The following is a 27,669-nucleotide window of genomic DNA, read 5'->3' on the forward strand; positions in this document are numbered from 1 at the left end:
AACGCCTTTATTGTCGGGTGCAGCAGGGTGGGAAGAGAAAGGAGAACAACAGCATCCCTGGTCCCTCCTCCTCTGGGCCTTCCTTCCTTGGCCAGGGTCCTTCAAGGGCTGCAGTCGGAGGAGTCCAGCGAGACGGTGACCTCGGCCTTGCACTGGATCAGGCTGGGCACACCGGGCACCAGCTGGCAGCTCTGCAGCTCCGGAGCCACCTCTTTCACGCACACCGCCTGCCAGAGAGGAGGAGGGAGGAAGAAAGAGGCGGATTAAGGCTTGCAAGGCTCAAATGCTGTCTGGGGCTGATAGGAGTTGCAGTCCAAGGATCCACACTGGAGACATAACCTGGTTTGGCACCGCTTTAACTTGTTGTCTGGCTCACTGCTATGGAATTCTGGGAGTTGGAGTTTGTTGTGGGCCTAGACATTTAGCCTTGAGAGCTCTGGTGCCAGACTACAGTGTCCAGCATCCCCTAGGGCCTGCATCTGAGGAAGCTGGCGCACAGGCAGCATCCGCACTGCAGAAATAATCCGGTGCGATACCACTCTTACTACCGTGGCTCAGTGCTATGGGATTTTGGGAAAGTGTAGTTTGTTGAGGCAGCAGAGCTCTCTGGCAGCAAAGGCTGCATGTCTCCCAAAACTACACTTCCCAGAATTCCATAGTATTGAGCCATGATGGTGAAAGCGGTGTCGAACTGGATTATTTCTACAGTGCGAATGCGGGCACAGCCTGCCAAAGTTTAGGCTACCACTTCTTTTGCTCAGGAATAGTCTCAAAGGTACTACAAGGTCCCTTTGCCAATGGCTTGTGTTGGTTTTACAAACCGTTTGTCGGTCAGGGCTGGTTTTGTTTTGTCTTAATCTCTCTTTGGGTCCCTCTCTGGTGCCCTTTAACTCGGTTAGATGATGGCAATAATATAATAAACATGAAACAAAGAAAATAAACACAATATTTTTATAACCTAATAAAATTGTTGTCGTTGTCGTATGCTTTCGAATCGTTTGTGACTTATAACCACCCTATCACAGTGTTTTCTTGGCATGCTTTCTGCAAAGGGGTTTGCCGTGGCCATCCTCTGAGGCTGAGAGAGTGTGACTTGCTCAAGGTCCCCCAGTGGGCTTTCGTAGCCCAGCCAGGATCCGAACCTTAGTCTCCAGAGTCCAGCCCTCAAACCAGGACATCACGCTGGCGCCTTCTCTCAGAAATACAAGGATCGTGATGCCTCTTGGGAACATTTTGAGCATCGGACTATGGGTCTCTGGAGACCTGGGCTAGGAATCCAAGCTCAGCCACGAAACCCCACTGGGGGACCTTGGGCAATAAGTCACACTCTCTCAGCCTCCTCAGAGGATGGCTGTGGCAAAACCTCTCCGAAGAAACGTCCCAAGAAAACCCAGTGATAGAGTTGCCTTAGCGTTTCCATAAATCGGAAAGCAGGCAGGACACACAGAGGGGACGGGAATGATAGACTACGCCTAACAGAAGCAAAGGTTAGATACACCAGATGAGACAGTGTGGCCTAGGGGTTGGAGCGCTGGACTAGGGCTCTGGAGAGCAGGGTTCGAGTCCTATCTGGGCCATGAAACCCACTGGGTGCTTTGAGGCAAGTCCCACTCTCTCCGCCTCCTCAGGGGACAGCCATGGCAAACCTCCTCTGGACCACTCTTGCCAAGAAAGCCCCGCCACAGGGTTGCTTGAGGGTCGCCACATACGTCGGAAAAGACAGACAAGCCGCAATGTGTGTCTGGCCATGGCTTTGGGATAGTCTGTAGGGTTGGAGGAGGCATCCCACCCGAGACCGCTCTTCTCAGAGACGCTGGGAATGCTCTCCCTGAGTGGGGAACCCAGGCACCAGGGGGGTCCGGAAGGTCCAGAAACACAGATGCCGCAGGGCATCTCCCCGCTTGAGGCCGCTTTCACTGCCCGGGCTCAGCGCCAGGGAGTCCGGAGAGTCGTCGCTGGTTGGGGCACCAGAGCTCTCTGGCAAAGCAGGCTCAGTCTTTCACCAGCATTGAGCCAGGGCAGTTAAAGCGCTCTCATAGCGGGATGGTTTCCTGCGGGGTCTTTTTGGACGCCCCCGACTTGTGCCTTCAAGGCGTTTTCCGCCTGAGGGAGACCCATTCCCACCCTCCCTAGGAACCATCTCCGACCGGCCCAACGTTCCTCTAGCCCTGGATCCTTAGCCATGGCTCAACGCACATTTGCTGGGGCCCCCGTGCCCCCTGTTCCCGAGGGATCTGGGTGTCCCTGGCTCCCTGCCCTGCTCCGGGGCTCCCATCCTCTCACCATGTTCCTCAGCCCCCCGGGGCTCTGGCGGGGCTCAGGCAGCAAGAAAGAGGGGGCGGCGGGGGCTCCGCTTTCGGCGCTGGGGCTGCTGCTGCTGTCGGGCGCGTTGTTGTTGTTGCTGCTGCTGTTGTCGTCGGATCGCCGGCTGTAAGGGGAGCGTCGGATGCCGGAGAGGAGCCCCGAGGCCCTTCCCACCGAGTAGTAGCTGGGCCCGGCCGCCTGCTTGTACCATCCCTCGGCCGGAGGAGGAGGGCTCAGCAGGCAGAGCAGCAGCGCCAGGGCAGGGGCTCCCCGCATGGTGAGGCTGCAAGGGAAGGGAGGAATGAGAGGCACCCAGCCATCAGGGCCAGCTTATATGGGGAGCAGGAGAGGGAGGGAGGGAGGGAAGGAAGGGAAGGGAGGGAGGGAGCAGCGCCTTGGGTGCCTTGCGATCCTAGGAGCCTAGACCTAGAAGGGACCCCCAGGGGCATCCAGTCCAGCCCCCGGCCCTGCAGGGACCCAGAAGCCAAGGCCAGTTCCTTTCAAAATTGATCAACATTCAAAATGACCTGAATATACTTGAAAGTTGGGCCACAGCTAACAAAATGAATTTCAACACAGAGAAATGTAAGGTACTGCACTTAGGGCAGAAAAATGAAATGCACAGATATAGGATGGGGGACACCTGGCTGAATGAAACTACGTGTGAAAGGGATCTTGGAGTCCAAGTAGACCGCAAGTTGAACATGAGTCAACAGTGCGATGTTGGTCAAAAGGCCAATGCAATTTTAGGCTGCATCAATAAAAGTATAGTGTCTAGATCAAGAGAAGTAATAGTGCCACTGTATTCTGCTCTGGTCAGGCCTCACCTGGAATATTGTGTCCAGTTCTGGGCACCACAATTCAAAAAGGACATTGAGAAACTGGAGCGTGTCCAAAGGAGGGTGACTAAAATGGTGAAGGGTCTGGAAACCATGAAGCCCTACGAGGAATGACTTAGGGAGCTGGGGATGTTTAGAAGGTTAAGAGGTGATATGATAGCCCTGTTTAAATATTTGGGGGGATGTCATATTGAGGAGGGAGCAATCTTGTTTTCTGCTGCTCCAGAGAACAGAACGCAGAACAATGGATGCAAGCTACAGGAAAAGAGATTCCACCTCAACATTAGGAAGAACTTCCTGACAGTAAGGGCTGTTCGACAGTGGAACACACTCCCTTGGAGTGTAGCAGAGTCTCCTTCCATGGAAATCTTTAAACAGAGGGTGGATGGCCATCTGTTGGGGATGCTTTGATTGTGATTTCCTGCATGTCAGGGGATTGGACTGGATGGCCCTTGTGGTCTCTTCCAACTCTATGATTCCATGATTTTCGGTTGCAGCTGTTCTTGAAGTCAGAGATGCAGGTGCATCTTTGTGTAACAGGGCCAGAGCAGCCAGATGGACTTTGTGAGTTGTCTTGAGTGTAGAAGAAAAGCATTTGAATCTGACACTCACTTTATGCTTTGTATGGCTTATATAATAATAATAATAATAATAACAACAACAATAATTTTCTCACCTGCCTCTCTTCATGGCTCGAGGTGGGTTACAACACAGTTAAAACGCAATCATTACATAAAATGCACATATTAAGCTGCATAAAATACACATATTAAGAGATCGACGCACTATTTATATGACAATACATAGAACAATAATTAAATATAAAATTCATGTTTCAAATTCATGATCAAAAACTACCTGGATAGGCGTGCCAGAAGAGATGGGTCTTCAAATGTGTCAAAGATGGAAACCAAGCACTGTTCCAGTGAAGAACTGCTACACTAATGTCAGCTGAAAGATGACAGAATCGTAGAATATTTATTTATTATATTATATTTATTTATATCCCGCTCTTTCTCCAGAACTGGGACTTGGAGCAGCTTCACAACATTAAAAAACAGTACAATTAAAACACAGGGGGGGAAAGTACATTAAAAAGGAATTAAGTTATTACAATATTATTACAATATTAAAACAGATAGCTATTAAAATAATAGAACAGAATCAAAGAATCGGAGCGTTGGAAGAGACTATAAGGGCTATCCAGTCCAACCCCATTCTGCCATGCAGGAATTCTCAGTCAAAGCATCCCCGACAGATGGCCATCCAGCCTCTGCTTAAAGACCTCCAAGGAAGGAGATTCCACTACACTTCGAGGAAAGAGTGTGTTCCACTGTCCAACAGCCCTTACTGTCAGGAAGCTCCTCCTAATGTTGAAGTGGAATCTCTTTTCCTGGAGCTTGCATCCATTGTTCTGGGTCCCTGAAGCAGCAGAAAACAAGCTTGCTCCAGCCTCAGTATGCTGTTGTTGTGTGCCCCCATTTCTGACTTTTATGGGGTCCCTAAGGTGCACCTGTCACAAGGTTTTCTTGGCAGGCTTCTTTGGAGAGGGCTTGCCATGGCCATCCTGTGAGGCTGAGAGAGTGCAACTTGCCCAAGGTCACCCAAGGGGATTGGCACCCTGGACTCCAGAGTCATTGTCCAACATTCAAATGACTATGCCACGCTGGCTCTCAGCCTCAACGTGACACTCCTTCAAATATTTCAACATGGCTATATCACCTTCTCTTCTCCAGGTTTAACATACCCAGGTCCCTAAGCCTCTCCTCATAGGGCAGAGCTTGGGCAGATCTCTTCAAACCAGGGTGACCTGATGTGTCCTCACTGCCAAGGGGGACAAGGCATCACAAAATGGAGGACAGGACTCAACACAAAGCTACACCCCTATAAAGATAAATTAATACTTCTTAACCATGGTCCAAATAGAGGACACTTTGGAATTCCTCCTGGACAGGAGGTTGGAATGGAAGACATGTCCTGGAATAGGAGGACATCTGGTCACCCTGTCCTCTTTATTGTGGGATCGGCTCGGGGACCTGGCTCCACTGTTGTCCTCGGATAAGTCCAGCAAATTTGGGGTGCGAAAGCAGCTGGGATCAGAGGGCAGAGGGCTCCAGAAACTGCCCCAGACTCAGCCTGCCTAGGCTGCATCCACACTGCAGAAATAATCCAGTTTGACACGATTTTTTAACTACCATGGCTCAATGCTATGGAATGGATTGCTCTAGTGGTCCCACAACCAGAATTCCATTGCATGGAGCCATGGCAAAGCGGATTATTTCTGCAGTGCTGAGGCAGTCTCCACTGGCCGAGAGATGCCAGCCCATAGTCATGTTTCCCACATTGGACAATTCCAGATCCCTGGGAGGGAGGAAGACTCTCTTTTTGCAAGGGAGAGTTGGGTTGATATATGTCCTTCTCCACAGAAGCTGAGGCAGGAAAATGCCCTGGACATGGATGGACCCTTGACAGGGAGGCAGCTGCCTTGGGAGAGTTAAGGTGAGCCCTACCTGTCTGGTGCATGGGGCTACCAACACCTTGGTTTATTCTAAAACACTTGCTCTGACTCTATGTCTAGTCTTTTGATCTAGGGCTATCCCATCCCTATGTGCTCTTTACAGAATGGGCTCAAGAATAAAAGTGTCTCTTTGCAGTGAATGTTTAGTGTGCCTTGCCATAGAGAAGGTGTGTGTGTGTGAAGGCCCTTGTCAATTTATGGGGACCCCATGAATTTCCTAGGGGTTTTCTTAGGCAAGGAATTCTCAGGGGTGGTTTTGACAGGTCCTTCCTCTGAAATATAGCCTACAGCCCATGGTACTCTCATCCAAGTAGTAACCAGAGCTCACCCTGCTTAGCTTTTAAGATCAGAGGGGATCTGAAGCCTTGAGGATATTTCACTTTAAGCCATCCAGATTCTATACATAAGCAGAGGCACGAAACTGTTGCGAACCCTATCTGAGTGCAAGATTTATTCTAGAGTAATTATCTAGAAAAATTGTTGAGGGGGATAGTGGTGCAGAGCTTTTCTTGCTTCCAAAATTGTACCTTGTTCTTTCTGCTGTTCTCCATATCTCCAAATGCCTTCCCCCAGTTTTTTTCCAGCCACTTTCCTGTGACCAAAGGAGCTGTTCCTTGCTGAAGCAGGCAGGCAAAAACAGCAGTTCCTGTTCAAGTTAAAGCTATTAATTTCTACATAGAGTTTGAGTAATGACTAAGACTCCAGACCAGGGTTCACATTCTTTCTCAGCTTTGGAAACTCACTGGGTGTCCTTGGACAAGTTACTCTCTCAGGTTCAGAGGAAAGCAGACTAAACCTTGCCAAGATTTATTGCCAAGAGAACCCAGGCTAGGCTCTGCATAAGTCAGAGTGAGCTTGAAGGTGCATCCCAGCAAACAACTAAACCAGACTCATGGCAACACAACCACAATAGAATACATTCTGTTGTTGTTATTGTTGTGTGCCTTCCAGTCAGTTTCAACTTATGGTGACCCTAAGGCTCTATCATGGGGTTCTCTTGACAAGATTTGTTTAGAGGTTTCCCATTGCCTTGCCGTGAGGCCGAGAGCATGTGACTTGCCTAAGGCCACCCAGTGGGTTTCACAACCAAGCTTTGATTTGAATCCTGGTCTCCAGAGCCTTAGGACAACACTCAAACCACTCCGCCAGGCTAGCTCAGAAAGCATTTTATTTGTTAAATAATATCTAGAGCTTCCTGCTGTCCTCTTGTGGCATCATCTGTTTGTGCAGGCATCCATCTATGAATGGGAGACTTCTGATTTAAATTTAACAACAGCCATTACTCAATGATATTGTGTGAAATAATGCTTCCTATACATATATACAAGCAAAAGCTTTTTGATAAAATAAACACAATATGTACATTTTTAGTCCTAGGGCCCATGCTGTAATATTAAATAAATTATTAAACACCATTTTTAGGACACAATAATACATTAGTTACTGTTAGAATCCTAGAGTTGGAAGAGACCACAAGGCCATCCAGTCCATCTGACAGATGGTTATCCAGCCCCTTTAAAAACCTCCAAAGGAGGAGACTGTACCACACTTCGAGGGAGTGTGTTCCATTGTCAAACAGCTCTTACTGAGTTTCTCCTAATGTTCAGGTGGAATCTCTTTTCCTGTAGTTTGAACCCATTGCTCTGGGTCCTATTCTCTGGAGCAGAAGAAAACAGCATGCTCCATCCTCAAAATGACATCCCTTCAAATACGTAAACAGTGCTATCATATAACCTCTTAACCGTCTCTTCCTCAAGATAACCATAGATAGCTCCTGAAGTCTCTCCTCATAAGGCATGTTGTGTTTTTAAAAGTGCTCTTAAGTTCTGACTACAGCTGCAATTTAGCAGAGACTAAAACAGGAAACTTGTTTTTTGGAGCATTTAACTGCAATCCCTCAGAAGGGGCAGGTTGAGGAAGGCTAATAAAGTTAGATTACCAAACATGTGATGAAGGTATGCTTAGAATTAGAGCTAAATTTGTCAGGTTTTAACACTTGTTCTATTAACTTTTACCTCACCTTTCCCACAGTTTAGGACTCACAAGTTGCTTACAAGTTAAAAAACACATTGTTAAAAATTCACAAAACATTCACAACACTAGATATACAGAAAACATCAGACACAGGTTTTGGGAATGATTGAACAAATCACTGCAAGCAGTTTTCAGAGACTGAAAATACAGGAGGCATGTTTTGTCCAATTTGCCTACATGGGAAGATACCACAGTGCAAGACTTTTTTCTATAGAAAGGTTAAGGCTACCCAAGGTATCTCAGTTCTCTTGGGGTGCAGCATGGAAGATTATTTCCTTCTGCTAGCCCCATGGCCATGTTCAACACATGCATAGGAGCAATCTTTGAGGAAAACAGTAACATTTATTAAAACAATGGTTTGTACATTTTGTTTGCTTGACTGCCTTATCCTCAGGTGACCTATGTACTGATCTGTACCAAACTGCAGAGAGAAACCACAGCTCCTCATGAAGCAGGGTACCTTATTTGATACGGTAGCCTTGCATGAGACACTAACATATGCCAACCCTTCCTACACTGGTCTGCACTTTGGAATGAGAGCATGAATCACATATAAAGCTTGAGGTGCTTGCTAGCACTGAAATATAAGAGGAAAAGATGAAAACTCATTATTGGAAACTAGCTTTCCAAGTTATACAAAAATACGTTTTAAGCATAGGTTCCTTAGTATATTTATGTCATGGACATGCAGCTGAGGCTGAAACATGTACCAGTATGCATTATAGATTATCCTGACAAAATGATTCAGCTTCCTGAGGGTTACAGAAACAAAGGTCCAAAACACACTGCAGAAATAATCCAGTTTGAGACTGCTTTAACTGTCCTGGCGCAAGGCTAGGGAATTCTGGGAACTGTAGTTTTGTGAGACAGAGAGCTTTGGTGCCACAATAAACTACAATTCACAGGAGTCCCACTGAGCTAGAGCAGCTAAAGTGGTCTCAAAATGGATTATTTTTGCAATGTGTTTTGGCCAAAATCATGGGTAAAAATGTTACAGTACATCATCGATAGCAGTGGCATCCCTGACCCCCTCCAAGGGAAGGCAAATGGCACATGGGAAAATCTTTGTACATTGGGGTACTTGTTAATAATAATAATAAAGTTTATTTATATTTCACGCCTCTCCCAAGGATCTTGAAGCATTATAAAAACAAAGGAGCTTGAGAAGTGGCAGAGTTTTGCCTCATCTTGTGTACTGTGCTGACAGTGCTCTTCCAGCAGGCCAGGGAGCATTCTGATTGTGAAAATCTTGATCTTCTGTGGCAATGACTGCTTCCTAAGGCTTATTATAACTTGGGGATAGAATTGTTTAGTGTACTGTTTCAGTACTTCCAGTACCATTTGGATAATGCTGAACCTTTGGAAGATAGAGAATAGATTCAGAAAATATTTTGAACATCAGCATTCTGTAACTCTTACTTTTTGTAAGCATCATGAAACTGGGTAACTTAAGCAGTCCTGCAAGTATGAACAGTAATTAAATTGTTGTATTCAGTATTCCTTTGAGTCTAAATATTTAAATTGAGAGTACTGTATTCTTGCATCACCTCCTTCCAGCCTCTGCTGCCTCTAGTCTAGACAATTGTTCCATATCTCAGCACTAGGAACAACTGGATTACTGTTACATAGTGGAGTAGAAACACCCACCTTCCAAGAATGGCACTGATAATGTGTTTCTGAATGTCATTGCTTTTGGTTGGTTGGTCATTTGCTTGTGGCAGGCCCAAGAGAGTAACAGATGCTAACATATGTAAGGGCATCTTTTCCAGTTATAAAAGTAAGACATCTGTACACAAGGAGAGTGTGGTCTCAGTTTTAATCAAAAGTTATATCTCAACTACTGGACATCTGGAGAAAATAGAAGCAGAATATACTTCAAGTCAAAGTCACTGTTGTCTAAAAGCTGTCAAGAAATCTCATGTGGTGTTATGCTGTGAAAGGACACATCTCTGAAGACTTGGGAGAACATTAAGGATACTCAGAAGGGTGTTTGTTTTTTTTATTGCCTGCTAAAGAATACCCCCTTTTTGTGACTTAACTTGCAATTTAGCTAGTAATAGCCTTTGCTGTTGGAAAGGTCATCAAATGAAATAATTTATTAACACCACCTTCTCATTTGGGTGCACAGGGGGCCACCAATTACACATTTGCAGGCGGGGGTGGCATACATAGCAAAAGGACTGGGCACTCAACAGCCAGGATGAAGCATCAAAAACAGCTGGTCTGTAGGCTGTATGGCTAAATAGCTAAACTGGGAACCTTTTCCTATTAAAAATAATTATAGATATGGTTTAAAAAATAACCAATAACATCTCATCCTTCCCCACAACTCACATACTATCATCTCACAATGATAGGAGAGTATTGGCAATAGATAAAACACTGCACTCCTGGCTGAGGCCAGCTTTGAAGAATCCCAGTTCAGATGGAAAGAGGCAAGGAGCATCACAGGGAATGAATCACATCATTTCTTGGAATCACCCACTGTACAAGTGGTCTCACTAAGACTGTGGGCAAGCTTTTGGCAACAAGAGTGCTTGGCATTGCAGCCTTTAGGGAACAAACATATTATTGCATTGAAGGCCAACTGTGCAGCAATATGCAGGCACAAATTCTAGTCCATCCTTGTAATCTCTAGCACCACGTTTGTACTCTATGACTTAGATCTAAGTGTAGACTCTATGCATAACAGTGGGACCTTGCAGGGATTTTGCCTTAGTGAATTTGTATTGCCTCAAATAAGAACAGGATTGTGGTCTAAAGATTCTATGCTGGCTGAGCTAGAGAGTCAGGAAATCAGATTGGCAGTAAAATAGCAGCAACACTAACACAAGATACAGCAATGGAAAACAGGTTGAGCTGCTCCATGTCTCAGAATATAACAGAGGAAGGTGTTTAATAGGAAGAGTCTTTTTAAACAAATTTCAGACGAGACACAACTCCAGAAGCTAGGCCTATTGGATTTCAGATGATTCACCAAGATATAAACTCCCAAGCATTACAAAAGGTCCAGGTAACATCTAGCATACATTAAAACAACATTATGGTATTTTCTTATTCAGTATTCTAGGCTTCTCCCCAGTACAGCCATCCACACCTTATGTGATACAGATATGGTTCACAGCAAGGATTGTACAGCATAATGACAGAAAAACCTGAACTGCAGACATGGTAAAAAGTACTGAGAAAATGCAATCTGAATGATAACACACACCAAAAATTGTATGTTGAATGTCTCCACTTCCTTTGATTCAGTCTTACTTTTGGAAGCTTTAGAAATGCTGACACAATACAATACTGTAAGAACAAGTTCTCTAGAAAGAGGCAGTGGGGGATGAATCTTTAAGAGTAATGTGTGAAATCGATAAGAGGGGAGAAATCTTGCCATTGTCACTCTTTGAACTTCCATTCCTGTCGGCACATTGGACAGTGCTGCTGGACTTGCTGAGAGTTCAGCCACTTGAGAATGCAATGCATATGGAAGCAGTGCGAACATTGACCCCACACCAGAGGGCAATCATCTCCAGGCACCTTACCTGCAAAACACAAGTCTCATCAGGACAAAGCTGGGAAAAGATTGCATATATTGATCAAGGAGAATATCAGTGGGCAAATAGTTCTGATACTCACAATCTGGGCAGCAGCCATTAAAAGCCATCCGGCAAATGCCACAATTCTCGTCATTGGCAACCCACAGCCAGGAGGCAACTCCATGCCAGCTCTTGATTTTCACTTTCATTGTGTCTGACTATACACTAAACTCAGAATGAGCTTGGAATAGTACCTGAAGGGAAGAAAAAGAAAAAGCCTGAATAGGAGTTAATTACTAGAACTCTTCAAAGTGAGAAAGTATGTGTTCTTAACAAAATGGGAGCAAGAATTTGTGTAACTTTTGGAACTATTCACTCTTTCCACCAATGTAGCAATACGGATGGCTTTATAAATGATGCTAATAGCCATCTTACAGTATGCATGTTGTCAAGGAGGCATGTTAGGCTAATGCCTACTCTATGAATGGTGTAAAATGGCCTAAAATCCCAAGTTAGGACAAGATGGGAGCACAGATCTTTGGTAAGTTAAAAAAAAAAAGGTGTTAATGTTTGACCATTTTTGGTTTTGCCTAGATTATTTGTTTAGATTATTTCTATGGTACCATAATTTACAGCAGACAAAACCCAAGGTCCCATTGCCCAGCTTAACTACACTAATGTAGAAGGCAACACAAGCATGGCAGAAGCACAGTGGATCTGGATACTGCAAATCAGGAAACACTAGAGAAATCTCCCTCAGGAGAAAAATCTGCTTTCTTTGTCCCAGAACCACTTGGGAGCTGGCATGGCAGCTTTAAGTTCCTGATTCAAATGGCTTTTGCTACCATCCCCCCAACTGCCTCTGCTACTACACTCCACTTGAAAGAGTGACTTATAACAGAACATACAAATCACCAACAATAATCCAGCCAGAAGTTGCAAGAGTTTGGTCCAAAAGAAAAAGAGATCTCTTTATTTGTATCAGCTAAGACATCGCAAAAGGAGTGAGCAAACCTATGAATTCACCATTTCTCTTCTTGAGGCTGGATACAAAACTAACCCCTCCCCACAAGAAAGTTAGGAGAAGATAAAATGATGTGCTCAGCATTATGGAAAAACCCTACTTTTATAAGTCTTAAAATGGAATTGAGGAGACACTATACAGTCGCCTCTCTGTTTTTGCAGACTTGGAGTCCATATCCCTTGCCCATTCGCAGACAGCAAACGGAGGGGGACAAAATGGCGTGTGCACCGCCATTCAAGTCAATGCGGCTTGAATATTGGCGATTTTTCATTTTTTTGGGGGGGGGGGGCGGATTAGATCCCCCACGAAAATGAAGTGGTGGCTGTATTAACTTATGTGAGACAAGGTTAGGTGCAAAAATGCTCCCAGGCAGGCTAATGAGATAAAACAACAATGGTTGTTCCTTTGAAAATATTATTATACTGCAATCCTACACCCGTTGTACAGGAAACAAGCCTCATTGCATTTAACAGAGTTTGGAGTAGACAGATAGGATTAGATTGTGTGAAGTCTTTAATAATCACTTTTTAGAGTCTTTAATAATCACTGGAACACCTATGTCCCATCCACATTTTGCACTACATTGTTCAGTCTTGTCTTATTTAATTAATTTATAGGCCAACTTTCTCCTGGAGTGAGACCCAAGATAATTCAAAAAAGGAATCACCAAAAACTAGGACTGGCTTGTTTAAACTAAATGACTTTTTAAAAAATCACTATTTTTTTTTTAAAAAAATTGATTACAATATTCATATTTTTTTAAAGTCTAGTTATTATTACTACTTTCCAATGCTGCTATGAGAATAACATTTTAACTTTAACATTTTATTGGCAGCTATTCATTGTTAGGCCTGTATCCAGTGTCCGTTGCTTCTTTTTAATCACTTTATAGTGCAAGAAATGCCATTGGGAAACCAATCCTTCAATTAACATAAGTTCAATCAGAAAAACTTGCTTTAAAAAGCACTTTTTAAAAAGAACAATTATTATTAAAGCTAGTGGCCATAACAGCAGAACTGTATTTTGCAACTTCATATTTAAAACAACTAAAACATCACATTAAAACATATAAAATTATAGTTTTTGTGGCTTTTTTGGATATGTAGCTGTGTTCTAGAAGAGTTCTTTTCCTGATGTTTTGCCAGCTTGGGTGGCTGCAATCTTCAGAGAATGCTGGCACGGAGGTGAGTGCGGTATATGTACACTATGTGACCTTTGGTTGGAAGTGATTTACATATTAATCTGTGTATTGGTCTGTGTTGAATGGCAAGGCCTCTGGGTGTCCATTTAATTAAATGATGGTCTGCTGGGAAATCCCATGATCCTGGTGGTGTTCATTTGCATGTTTTGAGTTTTGAGTTTGGTGTTTTTCAGGACTGGTAGCCAAAAGTGAAGTTGAAGGTTTTCATGGCCGGTATCCATAATTTTTTGTGGGTTTTTCGGGCTGTGTGGCCTTGTTCTAGATTTTCTTCCTGCCGTTTCGCCAGCCTCTGTGGCTGGCATCTTCAGAGAATGCTTGCTTGGAAAAACTGTGTGTGTGTATATATATATATATATATATATACACACACACACACACACACATACTGTGTGAGCCTGGGAATGCAGGAGTGATTTGCATGTGTATTGTTCTGTGCTGATGGCAGGCCTCAGGCTGGGAGGCTACTGCAAAAGAGGATTAGTGTCTGGTAGCCAAAACTTCTTTAAGTTTAAGGGTTACTTCTTTCCTGTTGAAGTTGTCTTAGCAGACAATGTATCACTAATTAAATAGACACCCTGGAACCTTGCCATTCAATACAGGTCAACACACAGATTAACATGTAAATCACTTCCTTCCAAACAAAGGTCACACAATATATCCCACTCACCTCCTTGCCAGCATTCTCCGAAGATGACAGCCACAGATGCTGGTGAAATGTCAGGAAAAAACTCTTCTAGAACACAGCCACATAGGCTGAACCCCCCACAAAAAACTATAGATGCCGTCTGTGAAAGCCTTCGACTTCACAGTATAAAATCATTTTAAACGCATACAAAAATAATGCATAATAAGAAACCTCCCTGACCAGCCCCAATAGGAAACCTCCCTGTGAACAATTATATATTATTGCAAAAGCCTGCATAGACAGAAATGTCTTTGCCTGCTAGAGAAAGTGTTGATGATTTAATCTACAGACTAATATTTTAAAAACTGTAGTGCCAGTATGGTGTAGTGGTTTGAGTGCTGGACTACAACTCTGGAGAACAGTTCAAATCCCTGTTTAGGCACAGAAACCCACTAGGTGACCTTGGGCAAGTCACACACTCTTAGCCTCAGGAGAAGGCAATGGCAAACCTCCTCTGAACAGATCTTGCCAAGAAAACCCCGCTTGTCGTAGGGTTGCCACAAATCGGAAAGGACTTGAAGGCCCACAACAACAATAATCCGTACCTGCCAACTCTCCATTCTTACCCATCTTTCTTTAAACACCTGCCCTGAAGAAAGTTTAAGAGTTCAGCCACTGCTTTTGAAGCGCTGGCCTAATGTCAAGGGTTTTCTCCAAATACAGCAAACCCACTGGATTAACTGCTGAATGATAAATCAACACTAATGTAAAACTCATCAGTTTAATGACTCTATTCTAGTTAGAACTAGGAACTTTTTCTTTATGTCATTGCTTTCAGCCCCAATATTATGCTATTACAAGTTGAGTATTGCTTATCTGGAATTATGAAATACTCCAAAATCATCTGCATGGGTGGCTGAGATAGTGACACCTTTGTTTGTGTACACAAACTTTGTTTCATATACAATTAAACATATTATGTATAAAATTAACTTCAGGCTGTCTTTATAAGGTGTATTCAAAACATAAAAGAATTTCATGTTTAGACTTAAGTGCCATTTCCAAGATACCTCATTATGTTTATGCAAATATTCAAAAATCCCCCCTCCCCCCCAAAGCAAGATCCATCACTTCTAGTCCCAAGCATTTCGGATACATGTGAGACTCAACATGTATTGTGTTCAGAACTCTTTATATATCATGGCTTACTGATTAACATCAGCAAAACAGAAGCCCTCACCACAAGTTTATATAGGTCCAAAACACACAGCAGAAATAATCCAGTTTGAGACTGCTTTAACTGCCTTGGCTCAGTGCTAGGGAATCCTCGGAATGGTAATTTATTGTGGCACCAGAGCTCTTTGAGAGAGAAGGCTAAATGTCTCACAAAACTACAGTTCCCAGAATTCCCTAGCATTGAGCCAGGGCAGTTAAAGTAGTCTCAAACTGAATTATTTCTGCAGTGTGTTTTGCACCATAGTCTTCACTTCCAGCACTATGAATGGCTAGGGAGAAAAGGGTGGAGTATGAATGCAAGCGAGTACAGTGTGTACTGTTCTACTCAGGGCTCAACATGAGATTTAGCTATTTGTCTTGGGGAGAAAATATATTCAGAAGCAAATATTCAAGAGAGCCAGCGTGGCACAGTGGTTTGAGAGTTGGACTAGGACTCTGGAGTGAGACCAAGGTCTGAATCCCAGCTCAGCCACTGAAACCCACTGGGGGACCTGGGCAAGTGACACTCTTTCAGCCCCAGACTCTTTCAGAGGGGTCCCTGTTGAGATGCAAATGGACTTCAAATTTCCTGAACTTTGAAAATCTCCCTATTACCACATGGCCGGAAGGAGGGAGCCTGTCTGCAAAAGATATCTTCCCCATCCTCCCCTCTCTACTAAGGGCTGAAAGAGCATGATGGCATCTGACTAACATCTCCCGTTGTTTCCTCCCTTTCTTTCTCCTGTTGGGTTTGTGACATCTTGCCTGGCGAAGAAGCCCATGGAGCTCCAAAGCTTGCCACAAGTATATTGGGCATTTCGGGTGGCCAAGGCCTGTTACAGACTGCCAAAATAAAGCTGCTTCGGGTCTCTTTGGAGGTATGCTGTTTAAATGATGCATGCATCCTAAGAATCTGGAAGCTGCACCAAAGCTGCCCTCCAGTGCTTAGGAATGGAGTGTGGCTTTGGTGCGACCTCCAGACTCTTAGGACCCATGCATCATTTAAATAGCATACCTCCAAAGAGACCCGAAGCAGCTTTATTTTGGCAGTCTGTAACAGGCCGAAAGGGATCCCTGATGGAGTTTTGTTTGCATTTGTTAAATGGCCAACCCAGCTACCCCTGAATATTTCAGCCCCAGAACAACCTTTGATAAGGTTGCCTTATTGTGTGTCTTCAAGTCATTTCTGACTTACAGCGACCCCAAGGCCATACAAACTCATCTTGGGCAGGTCACACTCTCTCAGCCAGAGATAGCAAGTGCAAACGTGCCAAGAAAACACCATGATACATTAGAGCTGCCATAAGTAGGGAGTCATTTGAAGGCAGGAGGGTTTTTCTTGGCAAGGTTCTTCAGAGAGGGTTTGCCTTTGCCATCCTGAGGCTGAGGAAGTGTGACATGCCTAAAGGTTGCCATAAACCAGAAAAGACTTGAAGGCACCAAACAACAACAAACAGTGGTCCCCAAACTGTGCTCTTTGAGGGCTTTTGGACTTCAGCTCCCAGAATTCCATACTGTCCACCATGGCTGAGACTTCTGGGAGCTGGAGTCCAAAACGTCTTAAAGGGCAGAGTTTAGGGCGCACTGCGAGCGACTCAGGTTTGTGTTTCAAGAGGGCGCGAAGACTCCCTCCCTTCAGCCAACGAGGGGCAAAATGGCTGCCAAGGGAGGGCAGGGCAGGCAGACACGACGTCTCCCTCTCTTCCACTCCAAGCTCCCGCCCAGGAGGAATCCCAACAGGTCCTCCGTTCTGAGCGCCACTAAGGAGCTTGCCCTGATACGCCTAGCAGTGGTTTCAGCTTTGTATTTAGCCGTGCCCTCTTAGTTTCCTTGGATGCCCTCCATTTTGTGGCGCCGCCTCCTCCTCCTCCTCCTCCTCCGCGGGGAGGACGCTTGGAGGGTCTTCCCTACGAAGACGCAGCCATTTGTCTAATTAGCTATTTGCAAACCGCCCTGAGAGCGTTTCTGAAGAGAGAGGGGCACAAGGACAGCCAAGCCATAAATTGACATGTAGCAATAATAATAATAATAATAATAATAATAATAATAATAATTTGGGGGCGCAGGAGAGGCGAGGGCGCTGGGAATGCGGCCCTCAGGAAGACGGTACCAACTACCCTCTACTTGGGTCCAAAACACACTGTGCAGCAGAAACAACCCAGTTTGAGGCCTCTTTAACTGCCCGGGCTCAGTGCTAGGGACCCTGGGAATTGTAGTTCTAGTGTGGCACCAGAGTTCTCGTGTTCTCTCTCAGAAGAGAAAGCCCAATGTCTCACAACTACAGCTCCCAGAATTCCCTAGCATTGAGCCAGGGCACTTAAAGCGGCCTCAAACGGGGTGTTTTGGACCTCCGTCTCTTTCCTGGTCCCCAATGCTCCTCGTCCTCAGTTTAAGCCGCGGCCCTCGCAGCCTTCCCGCCCAAACATACCTTCCCCGTCCCGGAAGTCCCGCCCCCTGAGGCCTTCCCATACTGCCTTGCGCCCTCCCAACCTTATAAAAAAGAACCGCGCGGGCGAAGCGTCTGAGGCTTTTCCTTCCCGGCGGCAGAGCCCTTCATGCGCGAGGCGGGTGCGCGCGCACCTTTCTCTCCCTCGCGCGCGCTCTTTCTTTCTTTCTTTCTTTCCCTTCCTTCCTTTCTTTCTGCTCCCCGCCTTTTCCTTTTCCGGCCTTTTCCGGTCTCGCGCGGCCGGAAGCGTAGGCCCTTGGAGCCGGAGGGAGCCGCCATCACCGCCATCATCATCATCGTCATGGGCGACAAAATGGATATGTCTTTGGACGACATTATCAAGCTGAACCGGAGCCAGCGCGGAGGAGGAGGCGGCGGCGGCGCCGGGAGAGGCGGCGGGCGGGGACGGGGCCGAGGAGCGGCCGGGAGAGGCGGAGGCGCCGGGAGAGGGGGCGCTGGACGGGCGGGAGGCGGAGGAGGCCCCCTCCGGAACAGAGCCGCCCTCTCGCGGGGAGGAGGCAGGAACAGGCCTGCGCCGTACAGCCGGGTACGGGGCCCAGGCAGGGGAGGCTCTGCGGGTGGGCTGGGCTGGGTGGAAGCCCCCGGGGCTCCAACAGGAACGGATGGAACTCACGCCGGGAGGAGGAGGAGGAGGAGGAGGAGGTTCCCTGGGGAACTCCTCGCCTGCCTTGTGTGTCGCCCTTGTTGTAGTTGTGTGCCTCGCACTGCAAGTTGGAAGTGTTGATATTGTTGTTATTATTATTTTGTGAGGCGTGCTGAAACAAATGGGGGTTCTTTGCCCAGAGGGAAACAGGGGGATACTTGCCCCATAGGGATACAGTGGAGAGCACTTGCTCATAGGGAACCATTGGGGAGTACGTGCCCGTGTGCCATTTATCTGTTCCGTTTACTTATGGTATCTATACTGCGCCCTTCAGCCCTGAAGGCTCTCAGAGTGGCATACAATTAGTATGTTCCCCACCCTCAGGCTTACAATCTAAAAAGACATGACACAAAAGGAGAAGGGAATGATTGTGAGGAAGGGGACCAGGTCCAGCAGTTCTTCTCTCCCTCCGAGGCCTGGACCAAGGCAGATGGACTGGACGGAGGAGCCTTCTTCTTCCTCTGCCTAGCCCTAATGGAGCTGGGCCTGCCTTTTCACTCCCTCCTGGGCCGGATGGTGTTAGAAACACTGGAAAATATTTGCCCATAGGGAAACCCTACTGACCCATAGAGAATCATTGAAGAATGCTTGCCATAGGGAAACACTGGGGAATACTTGATCATAGGGAAGCATAGGAGAATATTTGTCTATAGGGAATCATTGGGGAATACTTGTATTCCCCAATGATTCTGTATGGGTAAGTATGGTTTCCCTGTGGGCAAAGTACCATCATTTGTTTAAGTACAGTACACTCCCCTTTTTTGTAACAAGCTTATGTCTTGTATTACACATATGATGTTTTCATTACGTTATCTTAAAAAGGAACAGTCCAACACCCAAAACCACAAGGCCTTACTCTGAGCCTGAGAGATTGTGGCTGCTTGCCCACTGTCCCCATTAACGTAGAGAGATCTTGTAGCACCTTTGAGACCAACTGAAAGAAGTTGGCAGCATGAGGTTTTGTAGACTTAAGTCTACTTCCTCAGATGCAAATCCAAATGTAGTAGACTAAAGTCTGTGAAAGCTGATACTGCCAACTTCTTTCTTTCAGTTAGTCTCAGAGCTGCTACAAGATCTCTCTACATACTGTTTCTACAGACTAATAGGGCTATATCTTTGAATATCCCAACTAATGTAGGACTGTCAAGCCGGTTGTAGGAAAATCTAGTTGATTCAGTGGTGCTGCTCTAGTCAGAGCTCGCAATAGGATCCAATAGGAGTGCTGGACTGTGACTCTGCAAACGTGTTGCCAGCTCAGTCATGAAAACACCACCAAGTAATATTTGGCATGTCATCCTCTCTCACCCTCAGAGATGGCAATGGCAAACCCACTGTGAAGAAAACCCAGAAATGGGTTTGCCTTAGGGTTGCCATCAGTTGGAAATAACCTTAAGGCACAGAACGAGAACAAACTTGCAGAGAAAACACAGGTATTCAGAAACTAATATTTATGAGAACCAGCATGGTGTTGTGGTTTGAGTGTTGGACCATGACTCTGAAGACAAAAGTGGGACCATCAATAACAGCAGCAGCAACATTTATAACACCCTTTTTACCAAAGGAACATCAGACATATCTAATCACAAATGAATCAATAAATTTAGATATGAATGCATAACTAGTTACCTAAGATAGTGAATAGAGATGTACATTCCACTTAAATCACTAAAAGTGCTGATAGGATTCTCTTTGGATGGGCAACTAGATCTACTTAGGGCTCACATTGGGATTTAGACTTGTGTCTTGGGAGAGAACACAGATATTCAGAAGCTAATACAGTACTTTAAAAAAGCCAGTGTGGCATAGTGGTTTGAGTTTGGACTAGGCCTTTGGAGATCAGGATTCGAATCCTGGCTTGGCTTTGGAACCTTGGGGCAAGTCACACTCTCTCAGTCTCAGAGGATGGCAATGGCAACCCCCCTCTGAGAAACCTGCCAAGAAAACCCCATAATAGGTTCACAACTTGAAGCCACACAACAACTACTACTGGGGGAAACTAGCTTGAATAGAGGTGGCGAGGCACTTTATAAATGAAGGTAGTATCCTTTAGGATGTTGAGTCTGTTATTGACTTGAGGTTCATTTTCTTTACAGCCCAAACAACTTCCTGAAAAGTGGCAACATGATCTCTTTGATAGTGGCTTTGGTCCTGGTGCTGGTGTAGAGACAGGCGGAAAGCTCCTTGTCTCTAATCTAGATTTTGGTGTGTCGGATGCAGATATACAGGTATGTTTTTTTAATCTGTAATAAGAGATGCCCTAGCATAGTGGATTATTGTAGTTAATAATATAGCTTTATTGATACTGATATTAATATCACTGCATACATTTTAGTCATCCAATAATCTCTTGTTGCAAATTTCTCTTGTGTGGGTTCTTTCCTGATTATGACAAGTTCACATTTTGGGAGAGATGAGAAAGTGTCCAGAAATCCCTAGTTGTGACATGATTAGTATTACTGTTTTTTCTCACTGATAGTTGGGGATGGTCAGCAAATCATTAATGTAGGTGGTCTTGTTTTGTGCACTTACGAAATTGAGGCAGCTTCTTAAGAGTGATTAGGGCCCGTTACAGACTACCCAAAAGGGGCGGTCTCAGGCTGCTGCCAGTTGCAGCACGGAGGAGTCGCAACAGCCAAACCGTGCGACTCCTCCGCACTACAAAGAAGGAGCGCGAAAATCGCGCTCCTTCCGGCAACCTGGAAGAGACACCGCAAGTGCCAAAGCGTGCACTTGTGGAATCACTTCTGGGCCGCGACGTGCGGGTGCAGAGCGTCCGTTATGTCAAAATGGCAGCGGCTGTGTGGAATGGCCGCCGCCATTTGTTACAGACTCTGTCCATAACAAGGTAAGGGGCGTCTGGAAGAGATGCCCCTTTTTCAAAATGGAACGTCCTAAGGACGTCCCTTGTGGCGGTCTGTAACCCGCCAGTATTTACAGTAGAAACATGTGATCCACACTGATGCTTACTGTACTGGCTTGGGATGTGAAAACATCTATTTGAATTCTTCCATGCCAAGAAATTTGGATTTAAAATTAATCTGTAAAAAGAGATTAAATCCTTTACCTTGCAGAGAAAACATTTTATCTTGTTGAGCCACATTTTCCATTACTGTTTTACACTTTGAAATCATATTTAAATTTTTTAAAAATGTAAATTCAAGTAATGTTTAATTTATAGGAATCTTGGTAAAAGATTATTTTATGTGTATCTACTTCATTTCATGTTTGATAGAATATTTTATAAGAAAGAAAACTAGTGTATTAAGTTCTAAGTAGAGAAAAAAAATTTTAGGGTTGTTTATATTTCAGATGATAGTCTGCTCACACATTGGGCTCAAGGTGTTCTGCCTTTTTGCCAATCAGTCTTAAAACAGCACAAGACAAAAGGTGCTTGTATAATCTAAGATTCAAGTGATACAACAGTTTAAACAGTTAAGCAAGATCGCAAACTTGTTTAGGCGTATTTATGTGGCTTGAGCAAGGTGCGCAACTTCAAGTGTACAAGGGGTAGTTTTCCAACCCTCAGGATCCACTGTGGATCATTACAGGATGTAACTAAGGCAGCTTTTGGTTTACAGAAGCTTTCTTTAAGTTTTGGGGGACCCAAGCCCCCCGTTTTATTTTGGGGCTAGGGAAACATGGTAGAGGCTGGAGTCTCAAAAACACCTTTGGAGTACATTCTCTGTCTCCTCAGAAGATCTGCTGGTCTACTTTCCTTGTATTTTTTAATTAAGTTCTAGTAGTAAGTTAAGTAGAAAAGGAGGCAAAGTTGATGTGAGATCTGAGGTTTGTAAGCATGAAGATGAAGGCGTAGTAATCGCAGGGAATGGGGAACTGGAAAAGAAAAGTAAGTAGTAATAAGGGGGAAGAGGTTTTAGAAGGAATTTGAAGGAAAGAGAAGGAAACAATGGAGGATCAAAGATAGTTAAGATGAGAAGGAAAGAAGCAGGAGATGGTTAAGAAGTAAAGCAAGGAATAGGAGAAGGGAAAGATGAAGAAGGGAAATATAGGAGTGGGGAAAGAAAGTGATCATAGAGTAATATTCCCTATATAAAAACGTATTATTTTAATGATGGGTTATCTCTCAATATATCATTATTACTATTTTCTCTTTTTGAATCCCCATTGTAAGTATGTTAATGCATCGAGTATGTAAGTGTGTTATTATGTATGTTTGGTGTTTGTATATTTGATTGTCTGTTTTAAGTTTCAATAAAATAAAAAAAAACACCTTTGGAGTACATTCTCTGTCTCCTCAGAAGATCTGCTGGTCTACTTTCCTTGTATTTTTTAATTAAGTTCTAGTAGTAAGTTAAGTAGAAAACGAGACAACGTTGATGTGAGATCTGACTTGTAGCTACAGTAAAAAGTCAAATGCGACTGGAAGGCATGCTTAATAGGTAATCCTGCTAGAGAGACCAGAATATTTTACAAAATCTTTTTACCATATTCCAAGTTTAGATAACTTCTCACTTTGCTTACTATTTTTCAGGAACTTTTTGCAGAGTTTGGGACGTTGAAGAAGGCAGCAGTGCACTATGACCGATCTGGCCGTAGTCTAGGTACTGCAGATGTTCATTTTGAGAGGAAGGCTGATGCTTTGAAGGCTATGAAACAATACAATGGAGTTCCACTGGATGGTAAGTACTTAACTGTTTACTGTGATGTTTACATAATGGGATGGGAGATAGGAGACCTTTATATTGAAACACTTGCCTGGTAGCCATAGATGGCAAGGAACTGTGTATAGGGAGTATATGTAGCATTCCATGTAGGTGGATGGGAAGGAAAAGATGGAGCTGCTGTTCCTTTGTGCTCTGCATAGAGACCGAGCAGACTGTTAGGAAAGGCATGCTTTGAGAAGTGGTCAGTATTCTCTACCCCACCCCGAATTTTGCCATTCGGAAGGGGTCTTCGCCATCTTGGATAAAGTGTATATATTTCTCTCTCTCTCTCTCTCTCTCTCTCTGAGGAGAAAAAAAAGGGATAAGAAGGTGGAAGAGGAGGGGCAAAAAGATAATAAAACAACAACAAAAAAGGGGGAATAATTAAAAAGAAAGAAAGAAAAAGAAAAGAGGCGGAAGAGGAGAAAGAGGCCTAGTACTACTACTGCTGCTGCTAAGATGATGATGCCTTGATAAATAGAGGGAGCTTCACACGGAGACATGCTGCCGCCCGGAGCCAAGCTACCTAGCCACCAGCCCCTTGAGCCCAATGCCACAATGGCAACTACACCTTGCAACTATTCCTACATCTTTTAAGTACATCATTATCGGGGACATGGGTTTACGAAAGTCCTGCTCTGCCAGTTTACTTTGCCATTCCCCCATTTCTCAAAAGCAGTTTAGTAACCTTTTTTAACAGACTAGAAAGGCTTACTTACAATCACTTGTCCTTTTTGTTCTTCCTAGGACGTCCCATGAACATCCAGCTGGTTACATCACAAATAGATACACAGAGGAGACCAATACAGAGGTAGGAGACTTTATCTTATATGATGCTTGTCAGTTAAGATTGTGTGGTAGACTTCAATGGGAACTGCACAATGCAAGCCCTATACACTTAGATTTTGATCCAGAATTTTGAATATTCAAAATGCATGTGGACTTCAAGGAGTACTCTGTATCCACATGCATTTTGGAACATGATTTTTAAAATTCACCCATATTGCCATACCTCTTGTCCAGAATTTTTCATAGAATGCATATCTTGAATTTTCTTTGCAGAATATTTACTATGCTCCTAATTCCATTTTTATTTTGATTTTAGTATAAATAGAGGCGGCATGACCAGAAACCGTGGTGGTTCAGGTGGTTTTGGTGGTGGCAGACGAGGTAGTCGGGGCAACAGAGGCAGAGGTAGAGGTGCAGGCAGGAGTTCCAAACAGCAGCTCTCTGCAGAAGAATTGGATGCACAGTTGGATGCTTACAATGCCAGGGTAGGTACTAATGGATGCAGCAGGAAAGGGACAAATGAATCTGGTAACAGCTGGCATATACTAGTAGCATTGGTTTGTAAAGTACAGCTTCACAAAAAGTCTTTGTGAGGAAGATGGTAGTCAGACTCTAAAAGTGCTTGCTCCTCATTAATTAGAAATCAATTTGTAATATATTTTTGGAGTTCCAAATACAGTTTAGATGTAGATTTTAATTACATTTGGTAGCACACTTAAACTGCAAAGTTTTAAGTGGAAATCTCTGCCCAACATGTTTGCAGTGCCTTCATTTATGAATAGGATGTTTTATGTATTGTTTATATGTAATAAATAACTAAGCAGGAATGCTTACAGATGTGACAACAAGATGCTACTATGAAAAGTTGTAGCTATTGCACCTTGAATAGATTTTGGGGTTGATCAGTAGTATCACTTGAGACTAAAAAAACAAGTCTTCAATTAACTGTGTCATAAAATGATGATCCTTCAAAATAATGTGGAGGATACTCTTGTATTAAGTCATTAAACATTTATTTAATATGATATGATAACAAGTATTGAAAATGCTGACTTAGGCTTTACTTTAGTGACAGTTCAGATTACATGTATTCTCAGAACTTTTCCTGTGAAAACAGAACTTGAGAGGGATGTGCGTCCCTAAACATACATGAGCCTATGAAACAAATATTTTGAAAATATTCTCCCAACAGCATACCTATCATGTATTTTTTTAAAAAAAAAATAGATGGGGAAACAGTTTTAGAGTGTCTGGGTTTTTAAAGAAAACCGAAGTGCAAATAGGTTTAATTGATCTGCGCTGCTGGGGCGTGTGGGTCATTAAGCCTGTGGCTTTTTTGTATGCTGGCAGTCAAGTAACTGACTTTCTTTCCTCCTAGATGGATACCAGTTAAAGTCGTTGGTGCATTGTGTGCATGGGAAGGACTGCAGACATCTCATTCCATGCTCCCCAGTGGGAGGGGGAAAGGTGTATGGCGGCGGCTACTAATATCAAGAATGGAATTTGTTTTACTATTATGTTTTGGAATAGGTTTTAAACTCATGTAAAGGTTTCTTTCTTCTTTTTTTTTTAAATCTGGAACAGACCTGTTTTGTACTGAGTTATTTTTGGGAAAAATTTTACTGGTTGCCAGTTGGGCCAAGGTGACTTTTTCACCATGGCAATAATAAAATAGAAATGTGTCTAGAGCTGTAAATGTCTGCTTCCTGTTGCAGCTGGAGCCTAGCTTTGGGACTGCAGAAGCCAAGATGGGTAGGGGAGCAGCTGTGTGCCTACAGGCCCCTAGCAAAAGAGTTGGTGCTGACTGCCCTTCCCATGGGCAGGGATTCTGTTCTCTCAGGTCTCCTTCCTCCAGTTGGGTCTTGTAAACTGTATATCTCCCATCTCCTGTGTGTTGATTCTCCTCCCTTTGTCTATGCTAAAGCCAAACAGTATAACTATGTTTGCTGGGAGGTGGTGTGGTGGTGGTGGTGGTCTCCAGTGAAATGGCTCCACCCTTGGTAGTAAAGCAGAGGGGGAAAAAATCTTGTTAAAGTCGTTTTTGTATTTAACACTTGATTCCAAAGTTCAGTGCTGGTCCCACCTCAGTATTTTTACTGTAAAATAGTTGCTGTGAAAATTCAGTGACTCCAACATGCCAAGTAAAGATTTAGTCTTTCAACTTGCAACTCCCTACTGAATTCTTATTTCAAGTAAATTTGCCGGCAGCTTTGTTACCTGTTGTTAGAAGAGGGTTAAAATTATTTCCACAAGTCATATGGAAAAGGGGGGACAATAGAATGTATGTCAAAATAATGTGTTGTGGAAATACTGCCTCTTATGTTGGGAGTGGGATAGTGTATAACTACGAGGAATACATTAATGCTGCCAATACCACCCAGCGTGTAGAACTATCCATAACAGTGGGTTTTAACAAAGAAGACTCGGTTTTGAAATCTTGGATTAATATCTTCATGGTTACTGTCTTATTGTGACAACAGCTTCTTAATGCTCAAATGAGAGTGGGATTGCATCATTTGAAAACAAAGTGGATACAGTAAAATACCAGAGTTACATGAGACTAATGAATACTGCTTGAATATTGGTGTTGGAAAAAACAATTAACAAAAATAGCTCCAATAGTGGAACAAGTATGTATGTATTAAAATATTTATAGCCCACCTTCGGTCTAAAGATCTTAGGGCAGTGTGCTGTGACATGATTTAAAACAATGTAAACAATCTCATAGAATTATAGAGTTGGAAGAGACCTCAAGGGCCATCCAGTCCAACCCCCTGCCATTCAGGAAATCCAAATCAAAGCATCCCCAACAGATGGCCATCCAGCCTCTGTTTAAAGACCTCCAAGAAAGGAGATTCCACTACACTCCAAGGGAGTGTCTTCCACTGTTGAACAGCCCTTACTGTCAGGAAGTTCCTCCTAATGTTGAGGTGGAATCTTCCTGGAGCTTGCATCCATTGTTCCGGGTCCTAGTCTCTGCAGCAGCAGAAAACAAACTTGCTTGCTCCATCCTCAATGTGACATCCCTTCAAATATTTAAACAGGGCTAATCTATTAGTTTAAAAAGCGGGTCAAGTTAAAAGAAGATTAAACCAGTTTAAATGGATACTTGCTGGATAATAAGATCTTAGTAGTTCTTAAATAATTCATAGATACTTGTGACAGTACTGGGGAATCCTTAAGTTATGAGAACCTCACATTCGCTCCATTTCAGATACATACTATAATGGTAGATTTATTGACATAGGTTTACAAGATAAGAGAATGTATGTACCAGTAAGCTAATGATAGAACACTTTTGTTTTTTCATAGAACAATATGCAGGACAGCTTCATTGTTAATTTTTTGATCTCTAAACCCTCTGCCATGTCTTCATTAAAATTTATATTGTCAGTTTATTCCCACTTAGAATTCAGCAGATAAGAATACATTCAGGTTCCAAAATTTGGGATAGCATTTAAATAAATACTACTTTTCACAGTAAAGCACAATAGTTCAAAATACAAATACATCCATTTGGTGCAAAATGCTTGCTGGTTTCTTGGGGCCCTTCCCACATAATTTAGCATATGGTGAAATGCTTCCAAATTCAGATGGATATTTAGGTCTTCCAAAGACAAAACATTTTTTCCATGTTCATTTGAAGAAATAAGCAATCTGTTTTCCACTCATTAACTGGTGGCGCAGTGGTTAAATGCCTGTACTGCAGCCATTCACTCAAAACCACAAGGTTGCGAGTTCAAGACCAGCAAAAGGGCCCAAGCTCGACTCAGGCTTGCATCCTTCCGAGGTCGCTAAAATGAGTACCCAGACTGT

The 27,669-nt window shown here is 43.8% G+C and overlaps 3 protein-coding genes across 8 annotated transcripts; 1 reads left to right on the top strand and 2 right to left on the bottom strand.

Annotated features, from left to right (window-relative positions):
* Positions 1 to 4,071, bottom strand: LOC149322266 (neuropeptide B-like). Its single transcript, XM_089538248.1, has 3 exons — positions 4,002 to 4,071; positions 2,284 to 2,587; positions 1 to 227 (listed from the first exon to the last, which is right to left on the bottom strand). Exons 2-3 carry the CDS (start codon positions 2,578 to 2,580, stop codon positions 102 to 104), a joined length of 423 nt encoding a protein of 140 aa, XP_089394374.1. The 5' UTR covers positions 2,581 to 2,587; positions 4,002 to 4,071; the 3' UTR covers positions 1 to 101.
* On the bottom strand, positions 4,006 to 17,890 carry ANAPC11 (anaphase promoting complex subunit 11). Of its 6 annotated transcripts, none has more exons than XM_089538299.1 (4): positions 17,781 to 17,869; positions 11,326 to 11,479; positions 11,081 to 11,231; positions 4,006 to 4,094 (listed from the first exon to the last, which is right to left on the bottom strand). In XM_089538299.1, exons 2-3 carry the CDS (start codon positions 11,432 to 11,434, stop codon positions 11,086 to 11,088), a joined length of 255 nt encoding a protein of 84 aa, XP_089394425.1. In that variant the 5' UTR covers positions 11,435 to 11,479; positions 17,781 to 17,869; the 3' UTR covers positions 4,006 to 4,094; positions 11,081 to 11,085. The 6 variants fall into 6 exon arrangements, with proteins under 6 accessions (XP_089394425.1, XP_089394417.1, XP_089394408.1 ...); XM_089538291.1 differs by lacking the exon at positions 4,006 to 4,094 and adding an exon at positions 6,626 to 9,052; XM_089538282.1 differs by lacking the exons at positions 4,006 to 4,094; positions 17,781 to 17,869 and adding an exon at positions 17,871 to 17,890 and having other exon boundaries at positions 9,103 to 11,231.
* Positions 17,846 to 26,021, top strand: LOC149322268 (THO complex subunit 4-like). The gene is made up of 6 exons (XM_089538238.1): positions 17,846 to 18,283; positions 20,494 to 20,625; positions 22,893 to 23,040; positions 23,812 to 23,875; positions 24,170 to 24,338; positions 25,232 to 26,021. Exons 1-6 carry the CDS (start codon positions 17,846 to 17,848, stop codon positions 25,244 to 25,246), a joined length of 966 nt encoding a protein of 321 aa, XP_089394364.1. The 3' UTR covers positions 25,247 to 26,021.
* The last annotated feature ends 1,648 nt before the right edge of the window (positions 26,022 to 27,669 follow it).

This window comes from Sceloporus occidentalis, unplaced genomic scaffold (genome assembly GCF_023333645.1).
Source record: "Sceloporus occidentalis isolate IW3139 unplaced genomic scaffold, rSceOcc1.0.p SCAF_1, whole genome shotgun sequence".
Taxonomy (NCBI): domain Eukaryota; kingdom Metazoa; phylum Chordata; class Lepidosauria; order Squamata; family Phrynosomatidae; genus Sceloporus; species Sceloporus occidentalis.